This window comes from Dioscorea cayenensis, chromosome 7 (genome assembly GCF_009730915.1).
Source record: "Dioscorea cayenensis subsp. rotundata cultivar TDr96_F1 chromosome 7, TDr96_F1_v2_PseudoChromosome.rev07_lg8_w22 25.fasta, whole genome shotgun sequence".
In the NCBI taxonomy this organism is placed as follows: Eukaryota; Viridiplantae; Streptophyta; class Magnoliopsida; order Dioscoreales; family Dioscoreaceae; genus Dioscorea; species Dioscorea cayenensis.
In genome coordinates this window covers 28,284,316-28,302,962 of record NC_052477.1, presented here as the reverse complement: position 1 = coordinate 28,302,962, position 18,647 = coordinate 28,284,316, and the positions used below count along the sequence as shown (strand labels likewise).

General features: G+C 36.3%; 3 protein-coding genes across 8 annotated transcripts; 1 reads left to right on the top strand and 2 right to left on the bottom strand.

Annotated features, from left to right (window-relative positions):
- Window positions 1–2,953: 2,953 nt before the first annotated feature.
- LOC120264554 (pentatricopeptide repeat-containing protein At5g08305-like) lies at window positions 2,954–4,981 on the bottom strand. The gene has a single exon (XM_039272377.1). The coding sequence runs from the start codon at window positions 4,916–4,918 to the stop codon at window positions 3,362–3,364; it is 1,557 nt and encodes a 518-aa protein (XP_039128311.1). The 5' UTR covers window positions 4,919–4,981; the 3' UTR covers window positions 2,954–3,361.
- A 2,909-nt stretch (window positions 4,982–7,890) lies between these two features.
- Window positions 7,891–13,828, top strand: LOC120265723 (myosin-11). Of its 5 annotated transcripts, none has more exons than XM_039273679.1 (11): window positions 7,891–8,050; window positions 8,136–8,150; window positions 8,444–8,727; window positions 9,228–9,290; window positions 9,662–9,724; window positions 9,921–9,983; window positions 10,295–10,357; window positions 11,381–11,440; window positions 12,134–12,271; window positions 12,856–12,942; window positions 13,142–13,828. In XM_039273679.1, the coding sequence occupies exons 3-11, from the start codon at window positions 8,494–8,496 to the stop codon at window positions 13,595–13,597; spliced, it is 1,227 nt and encodes a 408-aa protein (XP_039129613.1). In that variant the 5' UTR covers window positions 7,891–8,050; window positions 8,136–8,150; window positions 8,444–8,493; the 3' UTR covers window positions 13,598–13,828. The 5 variants fall into 5 exon arrangements, with proteins under 5 accessions (XP_039129613.1, XP_039129614.1, XP_039129612.1 ...); XM_039273680.1 differs by having other exon boundaries at window positions 8,136–8,170; XM_039273678.1 differs by having other exon boundaries at window positions 7,891–8,150.
- A 212-nt stretch (window positions 13,829–14,040) lies between these two features.
- On the bottom strand, window positions 14,041–17,774 carry LOC120265539 (probable inactive receptor kinase At5g58300). Of its 2 annotated transcripts, none has more exons than XM_039273476.1 (3): window positions 17,364–17,774; window positions 14,932–16,331; window positions 14,041–14,844 (listed from the first exon to the last, which is right to left on the bottom strand). In XM_039273476.1, the coding sequence occupies exons 2-3, from the start codon at window positions 16,238–16,240 to the stop codon at window positions 14,243–14,245; spliced, it is 1,911 nt and encodes a 636-aa protein (XP_039129410.1). In that variant the 5' UTR covers window positions 16,241–16,331; window positions 17,364–17,774; the 3' UTR covers window positions 14,041–14,242. The 2 variants fall into 2 exon arrangements, with proteins under 2 accessions (XP_039129410.1, XP_039129411.1); XM_039273477.1 differs by lacking the exon at window positions 17,364–17,774 and adding an exon at window positions 16,458–16,703.
- Between the last annotated feature and the right edge of the window lie 873 nt (window positions 17,775–18,647).

The window sequence follows — 18,647 nt, the reverse complement described above, 5'->3', positions numbered from 1 at the left end:
AATTGGCATTTTTATCAAACTATCTAAAGGACAAAAGAAATAATACATACCAGCACAAGATACTTCGACAATCGTTTTGCAAGCTCTGCAGTTCCTTTGCAAGTCTCTTTTCATACATCAGAATAAGCTTCTGCAACATCGATATTACATTAAAAAGATTTCAAATTAATTGAATCCAGAGTGAAGTACATGCATGAGGCATCTCTTTCTATATCCTAAAAAACTCAGAACAAAATCTCTGACAAGAATGTAAAAAAATTTAAGAAAAAATTGAGAATCAAGATCGCCCCTGAAACCAAATTGCTTAACAGAAGATTACCACAGACTAAAACTCTATTTAGTTACATCCAAATCTGAAACAATAACAAGGAAAGAAAGAAGGATTCATGAAACAAATATATTCAGTTAATGCCTGCAAATCCTAGCTAGGAAAGAATGGAGAAAACACCTCCAGTTCAAGATCCAAGGACACCCCATGAATTGCCAATTCTCACAGCAAGAACAAGCAAACCATCATATATTTTCAATAAATTAAGAAGAGGATCAAGAAAACCGAAATTCAATTGGAAATTGAAAAGAACGAAGCCCTAGACTGAAATCAATCAAAAGGAGCAGAAGAATACGATCGATAGAAGATCCAAGACCTGAAGGAAGAGAATCACAGAGATCACCGGCAAGGATGGTTTGGAGAGAGAGAGAGATCGGCGACAAACCCTAGCGCCGGAGAGAAGCCATGGCAGCAACGCTCGATCATTCGCTCTTTGCGCGGGAAAACCAGCTTGAAATGGCGGTGGAACAAGCTTTATATAGGCCCTGGCCTAAAGAAGTGACAACTCAGCATGGCGCTGACGTGGCAAACGGCGTCATAGAACCGTCAATGATACGAGACCGTTGTAATTGCCTCGGGATTTGAAGCTTTTTCAGATTGATTGCGAGGTTGTGTATGGTTTATATGGACCAAAAATTTCTTGTAAATGAGTAAATAATATTTAAATATTGATAATCAAATTTTATAGTTTTATTTTTTAGGGAGGATTTTTTTAAAAAATTAAATTATTGCCAAATGAAGTTTCAATGATTTAGTGGTTATATTTTTTGTTAAAAAAATGAATAACAATGCGTATCACATGCAAAACAACATGAGAAAAAAAAAATTATAATAATGCTTAAAAAAAAAATAATGAACAAACCACGTATTAATTAAAATAAAAAGAGTACTAACACCTGAATAATACTACAGAATGTAAAGACAATTCACTAGCAATGAAAATTGATAAAATAACCTAGGAGTGGAAAAAAAAGAATCATAACAAAAAGAAAAAACCATCATGAAAAACCATGGGTTAAAACGGGCATGACCCAGCTCCCAGTACTCTATCTTATTCAATTGATTGCCTTACTCTAGAAAGTTTTTAAGGAACTCAAAACTATGTTTTGCTGTGATTACAAAGTTTTCTAATTTCACCTTTTTTGTAATTGGTGTTATTTTTAGAGATTGTCTGCTCGTGCATGTACTTTCTTCTTCACAGAGCACAGGGCGGTGCCACATAACCTACTTTACTTGTTCATTAGGATGATAGCTTTCTCAGTCTCTCACTCTTAGCCGTGTGGTTCATAGTGAGAGTTTAGTTAGCTGGAATGGCCGAGTTAGCAATGTTGCCTAAGTCTCAGCAGATGTGTTTGATCTTTTCACTACAGGATCAAAATCTGAATTCTATGTGATGTTTCCAATATCTAGTGCTTCTAATCTTGTGATTCATATATTAAAGGGTAGATACACAAATAGTCACTAAACTATTAGGGTATTTCTATTTTGGTTATTCAATTACAAAAATTTTATTTTGGTAACTCAACTTTTATTTTGTTCCAATCAAGTCACCGAAGACATGCTTTCCATTTTCCTTTTTATTTCTCATCAGTGTTTGAGCCCTCTTTGGTGAAAGCTTAGAAAACCTAGTTCCTATTTTCTCTCTAGTGTCGGGCAAGGGATTGACTGAGCAATTACTGTGGCAAAAACAGTGGTCGTGTAGGTCAGAATGGCGCCCGAAAGCATGATCGTGAGGCCAATCCAAAGTAAAAATCAACATGGTGTCCTTATATATATATATATATATATATTAGCATATATGTAGTATTCTTTTTTCAAGTTTTTGATCAACATGGTGTCCTTATATATTAGCATATATGTAGTATTCTCACTCAATTTTTTCAAGTTTTTGTTGTGATTGTAGATTCAATATCCCTTGAAAAGTTGTCTGAAACAGCGCAGGACATTCAAGTTCTATACAATGATAAATGTGTGGATAAGAGATCACATATTCAATGTTTTTTGTAAAATTGATAGCGTATTCAATACATCAATTGCTGTGATCTTTTTAGTAAAATAGATCATGGTAGAGAAGAGACGTAAACTATTAATTATGTATAACATATGCCCTTCACAATACACAATCATACAGCACAGAGTTTTGGCAGTGAAATATATATTTGCATTGATAACAAAATAGAATCACATTCAAATCCCAAGTTGCCATTTCCTGCTTCACAACATAACATTACACTCACTATCCATTTCATTTAACTCACAATCAGACATTCTATTATCAAACCCTAAATCATCATAAACTACTTCAACCTGCCACAGTTATGAAATGAAACAAAAATACCAGTGAATAATATTCAGAGCATAATGACATGCATGTGCTACAAGGTCATTGTATTAAAATAATTTAAACTGTATCACTTCACCAAATTTTTAAAAAAAAATGACAAATTGATATCTATTCACTGCTTTGCAAAAATAAATAAATAATAAATAAATAAATTACAGGAACTAGTGATTTTAATGTAACAAAAATGAAAGCGCAAAACATAAAACCAAAACAAAACATAAGCCCGATTAAGATTGAGTTTATATATAGGTTAAGAAACTTTTGTACAAAATCTTGCACTGATCATATATTGAGCATATAAACTAATTCTAACCTAAATGATGTTCTCATGATGTTAAGAAACTAATTTCCAAAAGAAAGCCCCAGCTATGTTTAGAATGATGCTTGTCCAACCTGAGCTTTGAAAATTAGTTCTCATTATGAACCTACATAAATGCCTTTTTAACCCACTCATGCATGCAATATGGTTCACACACCCTCAAATTTTGAGGGTGTGTGAAAAAAAAAAACCTTCTGTTAAACTTCATGGCTTCAGCTGAGATCATCCCATAAGGCAGTTGAGAATTGTTTTTTTTTTGCTAAGACATCCTTATATGCTTGATTTCGCCTGACAAGATATCAGCAATTTATCCTTCACAATATAAAGGTTACTAAAGTTAGCAAGTTCAGCAGAGAAGCCAGATAGCCATTCAAACATTCTCCCAAATTTCCTGCTTAAACTGTTCACCATTAATGATATCAGATTCAAGTTTCATTTGATTTAGCAAAAAACTGAGCATAGAATATACATCAGTTGTTTGCTGATGCATCTTGTCATGAGCTATGAATCTATGAAGACTCCCATCCACCTCTACTGCACTATAACCTGGAGTTTTCCTAACACCTCTTCTCTCCATGACCTCTCTCGTCGTCTTTGCATCATCCCATTGCTTTGCCGAAGCATAAACGCTTGAAAGACCAATGTATCTTCCATCATGATCTGGATCTAATTCAATCAGCATTTGCCCAACAAGCTCACCAAGATGTAAATGACCATGTGTTTGACAGGCAGTGAGAAGAGCTCCCAGAACAGATGCACTCGGCTGCATGGGCATGGTCCTCACAATCTCATAAGCTTCTTCTACACGGCCCGAACGCCCGAGGACATCAACCATACAAGCATAATGCTCAACTTGCACAGCCATGCGTTGTGCTTTAAGCAAATTAAAGAAGCGCCGCGCATCCTCTACTAAGCCTCCATGGGTGCAAGCACTCAACAAGCACAAGTAGGTGATCTCATCTGGTTGCACACGGCCGGTTGCCTGCATCTCCTCAAACAATGCCAGAGAATCCTTGCTCCGTCCATGCATCGCAAGGCCTCCAATGATTGCATTCCATATCAAAACATCAGTCTCCACCACCGGTACTTCACGAAACACAGCCAGAGCTTCTGTTATTGATCCACATTTGGCATACATATCCACCAGAGAAGTTGATAACTGGATAGTAAGGCGCATACCATTGTCCTTTATGTAACGATGCATTCTCCTCCCCAGGTCAAGAGCTCCCAAGTGAGCGCAAGCACACAACACACTAACCATCGTCACAGCATTGACCTTCATTCCATCATCGCACATGCTAGCAAACACCGCAAGCGCCTCTCTAAACTCACCACCCTTGACATACCCATCAATCAGCGCACTCCAAGACACAACATCCCTCACAGGCATTCCATCAAACACATTCCGTGCAGCAACCAAATCACCACATTTAGCGTACCCATCGACCATGGTATTCCATGACACCAAGTTCCTCACACACATTGCATCAAACACTCCCCTGGCAGACACTATATCACGACAAGAAGCATACATATGGATCAACGAGTTCTGCACGAAAAGATCAGAGGAGAAGCCATACTTAACAATGTCACAGTGAAGAGAAGTTCCGAGAGGGAGGGAGGCGAGGCGGGCGCAGGCTTTGGTGAGGAAAGGGAAGCTAAAGTGGTCAGGGGAGATGCCGGCAAGAAGCATTTGATTGTAGAGGGAGAAGGAGTGGGCGGGGTTCTTGGAGGTGGAGAAGGCTCTGATGATGGTGCTGTAGAAGAAGGAGCCGGGATTGGAGACGGTGGAGAAGAGCTTGAAGGAGTAGTCTGTGGTTTGGGGACCGGAGGTGGTGGAGAAAAGGAGGAGCTTGGAGATGATGTAGTTGTCGGAGGAGTGGCCGGAAATTGTAGCCTGGGCGTGGATTTGGTTGAGCTCTTTCATGGTCTTGCATTGGCTCAGAAGGTTTGTGAGACGATTAGTGCGGAACTGATTGCTTGGTGTCAATGTTTTCATATTAAAGCTGTCACACCGGTGTGTCAAGAAAGAACATAAATAGTCCATAAAAGTTCACAAATATCATCAAAGCTTAATTAACTTCTAGAGAGGGGCACGGGCCGCCAGACCTGAATTTGCCGGGTTGTGCCCAACCCAGCAAATTTGGGTCCTAAAGACAGCTTCGAAACCAGTCCGGGTCAATAGTGCTGAACTACCTAGCTGGGTTAACTCTGTGGAGTTGGCGGGTTAAGATCTTTTGACACGGTTTTTTTTATTTAATTTTTATTTTTTAAAAATAAAAATTTAAAATATGATTTAAAAATATCTAAAAATATATTAAAAAAAACAAATGGAATGGCTATAATTGTTGTTATAGAGAGTTACCATATTTTTTTAGCCCTTAGTTCTTGGGTGGACTATAAACAAAATTAGTGCTGAATTTAAATTTAAAAAAAATAAAAATATTCAATAATTCTATTAATTCAAATTCGAGATTACACTCATCAATATTTTAAAAATATAAAATATATATTCATCTACAAATTTTAATTTAGTTAAAAAACTTATTATATCCATATAATTAGCTATTAACTCAATTAAACAATAAAGTAACAAATAATATTATTAAAAAATAACTCCATTAGAAGCTTTTAGGACTTAGATATATTGAATAGATGGGTTTATTTTTTTAAAAAAAATATATGTAAAAATAGTAATTTAATGATTATCAGAAAATTTTAGGGTACATTCACAAATAAATCAAAATTTATAGGCATACATAGCATTTGGTGTAAGAGTATACATACAATCAAGTGAATTTTTAAAGGTATATAGATAAAAAATATAAAATAAAAAATAAAAAAATTATCATCTTAACAGGCGATACTTGACTTTATTGCAGAAAATAAGAAAGACTTTTTTGCATGTTAACTCTCTTTTAATTTAATATTGTCAAAATGACCTTAAGGCCATCACATCCATATGCTAACTAGGCTGCTGATTAGTTTATTTATTTTTAATTACAGTTTTTTTATTTTAGACCCTCATCTCTTTTATAATTATTAAATAGTTTATTTATGGTTTTTTAACCTTTTAAAAAAAATTATTATTAAAATAAAAAATTTTATTTAAAATTAGTATTATTATTATTATTATTATCAACCAGAGAATTATTAAAATAGTAATTATTTAAAATTATTTTATTAATATTTTGATTATTATTAGAGTGTCAATTATTGAAATAGAATTATTTTAAATTATTTTTATTATTATTTGTAAAATAAATTATTTTGAATTAATTCTATTGATGATTTCAATGGTTTATTTATTATTTATTTTTTAAAAAATATTATTCAACCCTAACCTGTCCTTGCCGAATGGTGGTCCCCAATGATACTTAGTCGTCGGTTGCGGCGTGACGATGTCCCTCATAGTGGGGTGCGCGGTGGGTTGCGCGTGCATCTCTCCATCGCTCGGGACATGACACACAAGACGTTGGCGCATCTAGGTGGCTACCGGTGAGCCACCCGAACCTCTCGAGGGCCGGGGATGTAGTCGCTCCCATACCCTAGGCACTCAGTTTTGTTGGACTCGATGAAACTTGACTCAGGGGGTTCCATGTGATACCGAGTGATGTGGCGTACCGGGATATTGCCGTCACCTGGACGGCCCCCCAGCGCCGCTGCTCGATCAGAGCACTCCAATCAAAGTCATGGTCCGAACGTGATTGCATCAATAAAATTAATTTAAAATAATTTTCAATGTAATAATAATATTTTACTAATAATAATAAAAATAATTTTAAATAATTCTTACTTCAATTATTACCACTCTAATAATAATCAAAATATGAATAAAATAATTACCATTTTAATAATTCTAGGGTTAATAATAATAATAATATTTGGCTTGTTAGAAATGATTGTATCTATAATGGCAATTGTTTGTCTACACAAGCTCTTGTTTTGAAAATTGACAATATACTGATATCTTGGCTCTCTTCAGTTGTCACAGGTTCGCGAGAGACGATGAAGGATCCTATTGCCATGCTTCGACAGAGCACGGAGGCCCTTGGGACCAGTGGAGTGGAGTCTGGCGACGATCCACTCTCCGGGGTAAATCATGTTCATCTCACGGGCTAGTCTGTTTCAGTTGTTGGGCTGAGAATCCCTTGCTGATTCTCATTCGGTGATGTTTGTTCTGTTACTGTTTCTGTGTGATTTCTGCCACTTCTCGTGGTGTTTTGTTTTGTCTTTTGTAGGCGTTTGTGCTCAGTTTGTATCCCTCCTCTCTTTTTAATTAATTACAGATGGTTTATCCACCTTTTCAAAAAAAAAAATAAAAATAAAAATAATAATAATAATGTTTCTAGTTTCAAATAATATTTTCTATTTTAATAACAATTTTTTAAAAAAATTGGGTTAAAAAAAAGCCACAAATAAACTATTTAATAATTATAAAAAAAGATGATGGGTTAAAATAAAAAAAATCTGTAATTTTAAAAAATCCAGTCAGCACCCATGAGCTAACTGGGCATTGATGTAATGGCCCTATGATCATTTTGACAAATAAAATAGCTTTAGAGCTATTTTGATAATATTAAATTAAATGAAGGTTAACATAGGAAAAAACCGAAATAAAAATAAAACAAATAAAATGTCTCGAATTGAAGTCTAGTTACGAATAATAATGGTAATAAGTGGGTGGTTATGAGTACAGACTCGAACCAAACCTTTTGTTTTCAGCTGAGGGTGCATAGTTTGTTGGATGATTAATTCACATCCCATAGGCACACCACTGATATATATATATATATATATATAAGGATTTTTTTGCAAAAAAATAGCAAAAATTTATAAAAAAAACCCTACAAAAAGCCAGATTTGAAGACCGTTACATTGTGTTTTGCAATACATAAATACACTCGCGTGCATCTTGTGTCTGGAAGTCGAGTTGCACTCCGAAGGCGGCGAAAACCGCGGCGCAGTTGCTCATCCTCCTCCTCCTCCTCCTCCTCCTCCTCCTCTCTCTCACTTGGCTTGCGATCCGATCCCCGTTCTTCTATCCCGGAGTTCTACGGTTTGATCTAGTCTTCCATGTGGAATCAATCCATTGAATCTTCGATAGCACTCACATTTTGTCTGAAATTTCATAGTTTTGGCAGGTCTAGATCAAGGAGGTAAGAGATTTGATCTTTCGGTACGCCGGCTCTATGCTGCATCTTTTGTTTGCATTTTTTTTTTTTCATGGTTTTTCTTTGTATTTGATTGCTTTTCAGTGTGATTTGTTTGGATCCGAATGATTCTGAAGGGTTTGGAAAGTTTAGTTTATTTCATGCCCTAATTGTTCTTGTGTTTTTGGGATTTTAGATTTGGATTATGTAGTTTGATGATGTATTATTGATTTTTTTTCCTGTAATTGATGTTCTTGTGATTAGTTGTCATGAATGTGAGAAATTATGTGCTGTGGCAGGTGATTTGATTTTCTGAATTGAAGTTAGGGTTTTTGAGTTAGTGATAGAAATGGATGGGAAGAAGAAAAAGGGCAAGAAGAAGAAGGGAAATCAGAATAAATCTGCTGAAGATTCTGCGCCCAATGCTGAAGAAGTGGGGGTGCAGGAGCAGGATCATGGTACTGATCAAGAGCAGAATCATAAACGTCCTCAGGTTTCAAGCAGTAATATTGATGCACAAAGCGTTGTGGTTTCGGAGTCTGATGCAGAGATAGAGAGACATAAGAATTATGAAGCAAAATTCGTAAGTAGCTGACATGGATTGATGATTCTATAGACTTTGTTTAGATGTTCATGTGCTATCCAGTAAGTTGATGTGTCTTGTGCTGGCCAAAGGAAGTTGGGAAGAGTGTGTTTGTTTATGGGTATACAGTAAGAAAGATCTTATCAGTTAGTAATTTGAGAGTATGATAGTATTGTTGCATTTCCATCATGATCACGCATGCAATGATATATTTCAAATTCAGTTGTTTAGTTGGGGATTCAGGAAGCATTAGAATTTCACCAGCGGGGGTTCTTAGAATTAGTATTGTGGTATCAAATGAATGTTTCAAGAGGTCTTCAGATAATTGCATTTTTTGAACTTTTACAACTATTATATGCAAGCATTTGTTGGATGAATATAAACATATGTTAACAGGACAGCATGTGAAAGTTTATTTACTTTTGCTTGATATCCTATTAGTTTAATTTCAGATTTAATTTTAACATCCTAGTATCTTGCTGATAATAATTACTTTGCAGGCCTTGTTACAAGACAAAGTCAAACTGTTAGAAGATGAGAAGAATCTATGGCTGGAAAGAGAGGTTATTGAGTCATTGATTCTTTTATTTGTTATGTCCTTATTTTATGCTTGGAACATGGATTTTAAACTTTTTGACAAGTTCTTTGAAATCAAATATCAAACTACGTGAATTTAAATGTTTTTCTTTCATTCTGTATCTGGACCAGTCTGAGCAAAGAATCTATACTTGATTAAGGCTTTTTTATATTGATGACAAGAAACCAATTGTTATCTGCTAGTGGCAAGAGTAACAGCACAGGAGACATATTAAGGCTATAATCTTATATCAAATATATGTTTATGTGTTTTAGCTTTTCTCTACAGAATGCTGATTTTTTTATTTTTCATATTATTATTATTTATTTATGTATTTATTTATTTATTTATTTTCAGATTATATTGGAAGAGAAGATTAAACATTTACAAAATGAAGTGCACTCTTGTATGTCTAATGAGGTAAACTAATTGTGTTCGGTTTCATTATATAAAATCACATAGGATGATGAGCATGCAAATACTAACCTTACAGAAGCTATTCAAGCTTGAATGTGGAACTAGTTCACAATCTTTTCTGTTTCTTTCTATGTGGGAAAATAATTTATCTATTTTTTGGTAGGCAGTAGCTTTCTAACCATTGTTATACATTACACAGACTAGCTTTCAGGAGAAGCTTAATGACCTGAAGAACAGAAATGATTCCATGATGCAGAAGGAGGTAAATTCCTTGCATTTTGGTTCTTTGCACACTTTTTTTTATAATTCTTTTTTGGTATGAGGGAGCAAGAAATTTGATATTCAGGTAGGGAATGAGTACTTTCACGAGTGTTAGCAATTCTGTGACAGGATTTGTCAATAATGGACTGAAAACCACTTTAATTGTACTTCTAGTCTTTGTGGCATATGGCTTGTCATTGCAATAAGTAAATTCTAGAGTCCCTAAGAACATCCACCACTCAATTTTACTTGAAAGTGTTAGCTTGTTGATTTTTGTGAGCAGTAACTGTTGTTCTCTATATATGTGCCCAGGCCATCTTAGAGGAAAGGGTCAATCACATAGAAGGGACTAGAGAAGCATGGAGTCTGAAGGAGGTAATGCTTTTAAGTTGTTTATGTTTCAGCAAGCATATCATTTGTAAGTCAACCTAATTTGGCTATCCAGTATTTTGTGTGAGTTTGCTGTGTTCTTTTGGCTTTTTTGGGTTTTCTTCAATATAAATGCGTTGATCTTATCTCCATATTTCCAATGAGGAAGAAATGGTTCACATGCAACGTAGGGTTTTAACGGTAAAACAAAAGATGGTTCAATCAAGATACTGTTTTATTACTATTCCTAAGTATGTCTGGCTTGTACAAGTAATAATCCTTCAGCTATCAAGATAACCAATGTAATGACTTATTATGAGCAATTTGACATTTTTAAACTAACCAAGTCTACCACTCATATTGTGTGCCTCATAGAATGAGTTACAATCAACATGTGGTCACAGCTCAGGTTAGATTAATATGTGCTTATGTGTTGTGCCTTGAGAATTTTGCTTTTCTTGAAGGTTAAAGTATATAATTAATTTTAGATTTAAAGTGTTGGCCATAATTGATTTATCTGGTTGCCTTGTTAATTGTCCGAATCATATCTCTTCAAATTCCCATGCCACTTTATTCAGTTGATTTTTTCCTGTACTTTATGTATCAATCTAATTAGTCCAAAGTAGCTAGTTCACATCACTACCCTTTTCTGTTTGTTTCAATTGCCAACAACATGATATTATGATTCTGCATTATATTGATTTAATTGAAAATTGGAGATAAAGCATTCTGGAAATACAGTCACTTTCTTAATTTGTTGAGTATTTCTAATTTAAAGAATCTGATATCTGTGTTGTCTTCCTCATCAATAATTATTTTTATTTAACCATTTAAGCATTTGTGCTGCAAGATCTGTGTTACAATATATCGCTGCCAAGTTATTATATATTGCTTATGCTAGTGTTTAATTCTCAATTGTGTGTAAATTTAACTTGCCCCCTCTGTTCTGTGCATTTGATACAAGCATAATATCCATTCTTTTCATTTTGTAACTAGATTTATATCTCTGTTTTTGGCCTTGTCCATCAGACTTCATTCAGAGAAACAATTGCTAAATTGGACGAAGTTAACACAAGGGTGCAAGCACAAGTAAATACTTCCTCTAATTCTTATGTTTTATATACTCCTGTATATTTACTGATACAAGCAAAATATGTTGTGCAAGTTGAACAAAAACAACTGCATACCCTGGTCCAGAGTCACATATATGAGACAATGAGTATAGGAGATAGAACATTTTACACGTCCTGGTGGCCAATGCATGCAAGAGATCCAATGTTATAAACTCAGGAGATACCTTTTCTAGTTGGAGCAGTGTTTTTTTAGCCGCCAAACAATGCCTACTCCATCAACATCGCCACGTAAATGATTGTATAGATCAGTAGGTAGTTATGCATTTAGAAACAAAACAATCAGAAAAGATAGCTTTGTTTGAATTCCTATAATATAGGTTTGCCTATTGTTTCACCCACATGAGTTTGTGGGGAAGAAGATCTAGTGGGTATCTTGTAGTTACTGGGTTTGAGATAAGCCATAGAGAAGAAAACTCTCTTTTATTGGAGGCACCACACAAATGCAATTGCCTTTTGAGATTGATTGGGTTTCAGAGGTACAACTTACTAATTGCAGGATAAGGGCATGTTTTTTTCCCCCGGGCACTCCATTTGCCAACTTCATGTTTCCCTAGAGCTGCCCTACCTTTGCTATATTCTACTGTTAACATAAGTACCTGCTTTCTGGCCTATGTTTCTGATATGACTGTAAAATAACGAAGCTTGGCAGGTAAAAGAGTTGGAGGAATCTAGAGATGCTACTGCTCGAGAGAATCAGATGCTGACAGAAAGCATATTGTGTCTTGAGATACGGATTCAGCACCTTGAGGAGATATCTTATGTCTCTTCAAGGGAGAAGTTAATGAAGGTACTGCATGTTCCTGGTAGTATTCAATTGCAAGCATTTACTGAATTTGTTATGTTACATAAATGCATGACATACGATGGTTGATCTCTGGGCATGTTTGTTAGGGTTTCTCCTGGCTCTCTCACAACTTAGTTTAGTGTGTTTGCTTAGAGTAAAGACAGTGGGGTTAAAGTTTGGAAGTTTGAACTTCTGTTGGAGGAAAAGCTTTTATGTAGAATTGACCATTCTTTTACTGAATCAATACTAATAAAAATACATATTTTAAATTTACAATTTAAGTTTCTAATTAATTATAGTTGTACACACACATTAAATCAATTAATAAATATACTCATTTAAATTATTAAATCTTATAAAAAAGGTTGGTGAGGGTAAACTTGGGTACACCCTATTATGTAAGCCCCCAGACAAACATCTATGGGAGATCTTTGTAATTTAATAGGCAGAAAGTGCCCTCTGTTTCCCATAAGTTGTATTGTAACATAGCATTTTGTGCCTGAGACTTTCAAGCAGCAGAAAAGAAACTGCTTAGCATTTCCTTTGTATGTATATATCATGCATGGTTTTGTGACCTTGCCAAACAGATTGCAGAAGAAAGTACATCCCAGACACAAGCAGCTCCAGAACCAGTTAAAAACCCAGAAACCAATAATGAACATCTTGATGACAAGGTAACAAGAGTATTACCTTGCTGCTTCCCTTGTATCTTTAGTTCAAATGCATATGTGCCCTATCCCATCTTATTATGATGAAATATTTCTGCTACTTTATTAAGCTCGCAGAACAACTTATTATGCCTTCTATATTTCTCCTCTCGAGAAGCACAACAATTCTTTTGAGTCCTCACCATCAGTATTTTCGTTTCCCCAGATCAAGGAACTACACTTTGTACCAGATGGACATTCCGCTGTTCCCAACCCTTCAATTCCTGAACAAGATCAAAGTGCTATTACACCTGCTCATTATGTCACGGATTACAGAGGAAAGATGTCTGAATCTGCTGACTCTATCCAGTCAGCTGAGAGAAATCATGAAATGTATAATGGTCTTCAGGAGTTCGGTGCCTTCGCTCGAGTATTGCCAGAACAAGTACTGGAATTTGAAGAAGAATCAAGAACAAGTGAAGAAATTGTTCAGATACCACTAGATGACACACCAGTTCGTCGTGCAGAGTCTCAGCCAGCAATCAACTATGAGAACACAGCAGTTCCACTTACAGATGCCCCACTGGTCGGTGCTCCATTCAGATTGATTTCTTTCATGGCTAAATATGTCAGCGGCGCGGATTTGGTCAAGAAAAACATTTCTGAAAGAGTGCAGCAGTAAACCATGCTAAGATCGAGCTTCCAGTTAGAACTTTTTCCATCTAACTTCTCTGATGTAGTATTTATTACTTGATGATCCCATTTTAAGAGGATCACAAGGACTTGGATCAATTTGAGAAAGTTGCTTTTATGTGTAACGATGTAAAAGATATTGAGTGTATGCATTCTGTATCATTTCCTTGGAATATTTGACATTATGGTACACAGAATAAATTTATATCTTTATGATGCATTCTGATTGTGTTCATCTTCTAGTTTCTTGATGTCAAACGAGGCCATAGAGAGTAAGAAACTATTTATTATGGTGTGATAATCTTATCTCGCTTGAGTAACAAGACTTTAATTAATTGAGAAAAATTAATCCATAAGATAAACCAACAAATTAAAGAAGGTTGGTGGTTTTTATAGACAATGTACAAAGAGCTGAAGTACTAAATTGCTTGATAAAACAATCAATGAAGGTGATTTTCGAATTGCAAATGATACACATTCAACAAATTTTACACCTTGACATGACAAATGAATACAAGGATAAGAAATCATCAATAAAATCAAGAACATTGTGAGAGTTCTCACTCCTGAGAACTCCATTCTTGCACAGCACAATAAATTACCATGAGCACTACCGAGTTCACAAATCAAATCGCTAAGACTTCTCAGAAGATGGTTGAGGATCAGAACCCGATTGGCGGATCTCTTCAATCATCCTGACAACTTCTTCAATCTTTGGACGTTGTTCTGGAGATTTCGCAATGCATGCCATCGCTATCTGTAGCATCTGAACCATCTCTTCTTCAATGTTTTCGTATCTCATCAGCTCAACATCAAAGACTTCAGCAGTCCATTCTTCTCGAACAACAGATTGCACCCATCTTGGTAAATCAACAACATCGTCCCGTCCTGGAGATTGTATGGGAGCCTTCCCTGTAAGCATCTCTAGTAGCAGAACTCCAAAGCTATAGACGTCGGATTTCTGAGTGTATTTCCTTGCCTCAATGGTTTCAGGTGCACGGTATCCTACTATTACACGAGACGGTGTTGCAGGATTGTTCATAAGAGGAGCAAGGCCGAAGTCGGAGACACAAGCATCCATGCCTTGTGTTAGGAGGATATTGGAAGCTTTGATGTTGCCATGAACAAATTTACCTGTGCCTTCCAAGTGAATGTGTGCTATGCCACGAGCTGTGCCGAGTGCAATCTTCACTCTAGTGTTCCAGTCCAGTGCAGTTCTTCCAGCAGTTCTATTTCCTGCACATCATCTCTTTGATTTCAGTATCTCTACATGCCTTTGCTCTAACAAATCGAAAATAATGCAAGTGGTTTAGAGATGAATACCATGCAAGAGCAATGAAAAGCTGCCAGCAGGAGCGTAGTCGAAAACAAGAAGCTTTTCATCTTTGGAGTAGTAATAAGCACGGAGTTGCATGACGTTCGGATGCTGCTTGACCTTTCCTATGATCTCCATCTGCTGTTCAAACTCCCTCTTTCCAACCAGCACCTCCTTCAACCTCTTCACCACAACTATGGTACCATCCTCAAGCACAGCCTTGTACGCCGTGCCGTAACTCCCCTTGCCGAGCACTTCTGCAGATGCTCTAAGCAGATCTTCCAAGTCAAAATTGAAAGAACATCCCTCAAAGAAAACCAACTTGTTCTTTTCAGCCTCCTGAACTCCACTGCTGTACTCCTCCACTGGCTTTTCATTCCTTCCACCAAGGACACCTTTCCCCTTTGACTCTCCACCTCCTTCACTTGCTCTGCCCCTCACAATGCAAACCAAGACGATGAACGCAGCTATAAACAATAACCCTCCGCCACCGACAGCGATTGCTATAATTTCTTTTGTGCTTAATCTCTTCCAAAAGCTTTTTTTGTGTTGTGGGGGTGATGTTGGAGGGGTTGACGGAGGTGGAACTGGAGACGGTGCTGGTGAGGGGAGCACTGCAGAGCAATTCGAAAGCGGGGGGCCACATAAGTGTGAGTTCCCCAAGAAAGAATCATTAGGGAACCTTTGGAGGGAAAATGGGATGGAGCCATTAAGGTTGTTGAAGCTCAGATTCAGATGCTTCAAACCAGGTAGTCGAAGGTCAGGTATCGGACCAGATAACGAATTGTTCTGGACATTCAATGTGCTAAGTTGAGATAGATTTCTAATAGATTCAGGAATTTCTCCGGTGAAAGAATTATAAGCAAAGTCGAGGGTGTTGAGGCCTGGAGAAAGAGAAGTAGGCAGATTTCCCGATAAGCTGTTGTTCTGAAGGTAGAGATAATGCAATGAAGGAAGTGATGCAACATCAGGAGGAAGGATTCCCAAAAGACGATTGGATCGCAGGCTTAAAACTTGGAGAGCATCAAGCTTGCCTATAGTGTTTGCAGGGATAGAGCCAATGAGCCCCACCCCTGGCAATCGAACAGCAACCACTCGAGAACCATCAGCTGCGCAAGTGACACCAATCCAAGACATGCAAACTGGGGTGTCCTTTCTCCAGTTCAGTTTCTTGCCATGATGAATTGCAGCAGCAAATGCAAGGAGACTTTGCTCATCAGAACTAAGATCAGCAAAAGCTGAAGAAAGGTAGCAAAGCAGAGAGAAAAGAAAAGACAAAGATGAAAGTGAAAAATATCTGAGATTCAACTGACTCATGACTTGATCTTAGGAAATATGAATAGAAGGTAAACAAATATGGGTTTCAAGTCTAGAGATGTCAAAATTCAGAAGTTCTGGTTCTTCCTACCTGTTACAGATCAGAGGACAAGAGTCAATGAATGCAATGAGAATTTACAATGAAGACAAGTAGACACTAAACCAATTGAAAAGCTTAAGATTGTAGCAAGAAAGTGAAAGATCAGCATGCCCCCACCTTAATACTTGTACTTATGGAGGGATTGTGGTGATAGCCCATCCTAGCTGACCGCTAAACCATACGCCTAAACCAAAATTCAAATACTAAAGTCCAAACAAAAGACCAACACTACTTCCAAAATTAAGTTTGGAGGACTGGGATGTATTTGTTTGGCAAGAGAACATTTTGAGGTAGCACTAGTACTTCAACCCTTTCAATGGTGATAAATTGCTAGGCAGGAGGTCCACACTCCACACCTTCATTTAGCACCTACCAAGTAGTAACTTTGCATTTAAGACATGAATCTCTCTGCAACAATATCTTTTCTCTTATCCTTCCACTATCTGAATTGCAAACTAAAAATCTTGTAAAAATACAAATAATAATCATGTGAGACCCCTTTGTACACTTGTTGGGGTACCCCATTGTTGGTACCATCTATTTATGGTGCCCATAATCTTGTCCCCCCTACTTGCCTTGCTCTAGTAAATACACTATTTAGATCTCACATAAAAAGTAACAATGTTTTTCTCATTAACAAAAGAAGAGTGGTTGAGCAAAGGATAAGCATTTCCTTTTTTATATATTCAAAACACTGATGAACAGTTGAATACTCCCAAAAAGACATCACAAAATAAAGAAGGAATGAAAAGACCCAAAACAAAATCTCGAGTTTTAACACTGAACTAAACTAAAAAAATAGATTGATATAGAAAGGCACTGCATTCAAAGAATCCTGCTTTTTCTCAAACAGCAAGTGAAGCAGCAAGTACTTGAAATCAAAAATCTCAAACAAAAACCATTGAACAAAAAAAATAAAACTATAGTTCATAGTTCTCTGAGGAATATCAAAAGAAAAAATAGCAACTTTTCATCAAGTTTGTCAAAACAATGAGTGAAAAACAACATTCAAGGAACTCTTACCTCAAGAGCTTCTGAAATTCAAACTCCCCCAACTCAACAAAGTGAACCACTTGCCCAACGATTCACCACCAACCCAAACCAACAACAAAAAACCCCTGCAAACAAGCTCCAAACCCAAAATTCTCTCAAAATAACCCTTCAAATCAACTGCATTCCAGCAAAAGACCAAAGCTTCAGATATCTCCCCCAAACCAAACTCGACCAAGAAACTCCACAAACCACCACTAGAGCTGAAGCTGAGAAGCAGCACACTAGAAACAAGACAGTGAAGACTCGAGATCCACCATTAGAGCTGAAGTCAATGGATCAGAAGAGGAGTGGATCCCATCATAAGCTTGTTAAGCACGATGGCAATGGCGTTCCTCTCGCTCTCCTCCCTCCCCCGAAGCTCAAGGCGCACGACTCACGAGGCGATGCGCACGATGCGCGGGCCTTAAATCGCCGATTTGGAAAATATTCGTTATGGTCAAACCAACGGGTTTTCCATAATAAATAAAACTTTAGGGTCTTATGTGAAAAATGACACTTGTTTTTTAAAAATCCCCATATTTTGTTTTAAAATTACAGAATTGCCCTTCAGTTGAAGAGTTATCACGTGGGGTCACGTGATCTTCTCTCATGGGATCATCGGTGCTGTTGGTTTCCTAATGTTTTGGATTGAGAAGTATGCTAATCATTGTAATATATATATATATATATATATATATGTATATATATATGCGTTTATTTGTGAACATTTGCAAATCAACGTCCAACAGATTTGGTTTGTGATATACAAAAACTTTTCTAATCAGTAAAGTGAGATGTACAATAACTATTAAATAGTAATTTTATGATTAGTAAAAAAATGGAATAAATCATACCCGATATTGGATGAATTCTGGATTATTAAATCATTGATCACAATAGTATATGATTGATTTGAACCGTCGAAACTCATTTGTACACCCCTTCCTAAGAATTTTATAAAAGACCAATGCTTACTTATCTCACCCTGTCAACCTGATATAATAATTTGTGTATTGTTTATGATCTTATTTTACATTCTCTCCACACAAGTTTTTGTTTGGCTCTCTACTTTCGTTTTTTTCTCTTTTTCTTAATCTGCAAATATTCTATGAATATTACTTTTTCTCATGTACTAATATATATATATATATCATGAATATAAAAAAAAATATTAAAGGCTAAAATAGTTTTTATAAATTTAAAATAATTATATTAGAGATAATAAAATAATAGAACGAAAAGGAAAAAAGGATCTTTTTGGATGGGGAACTACCA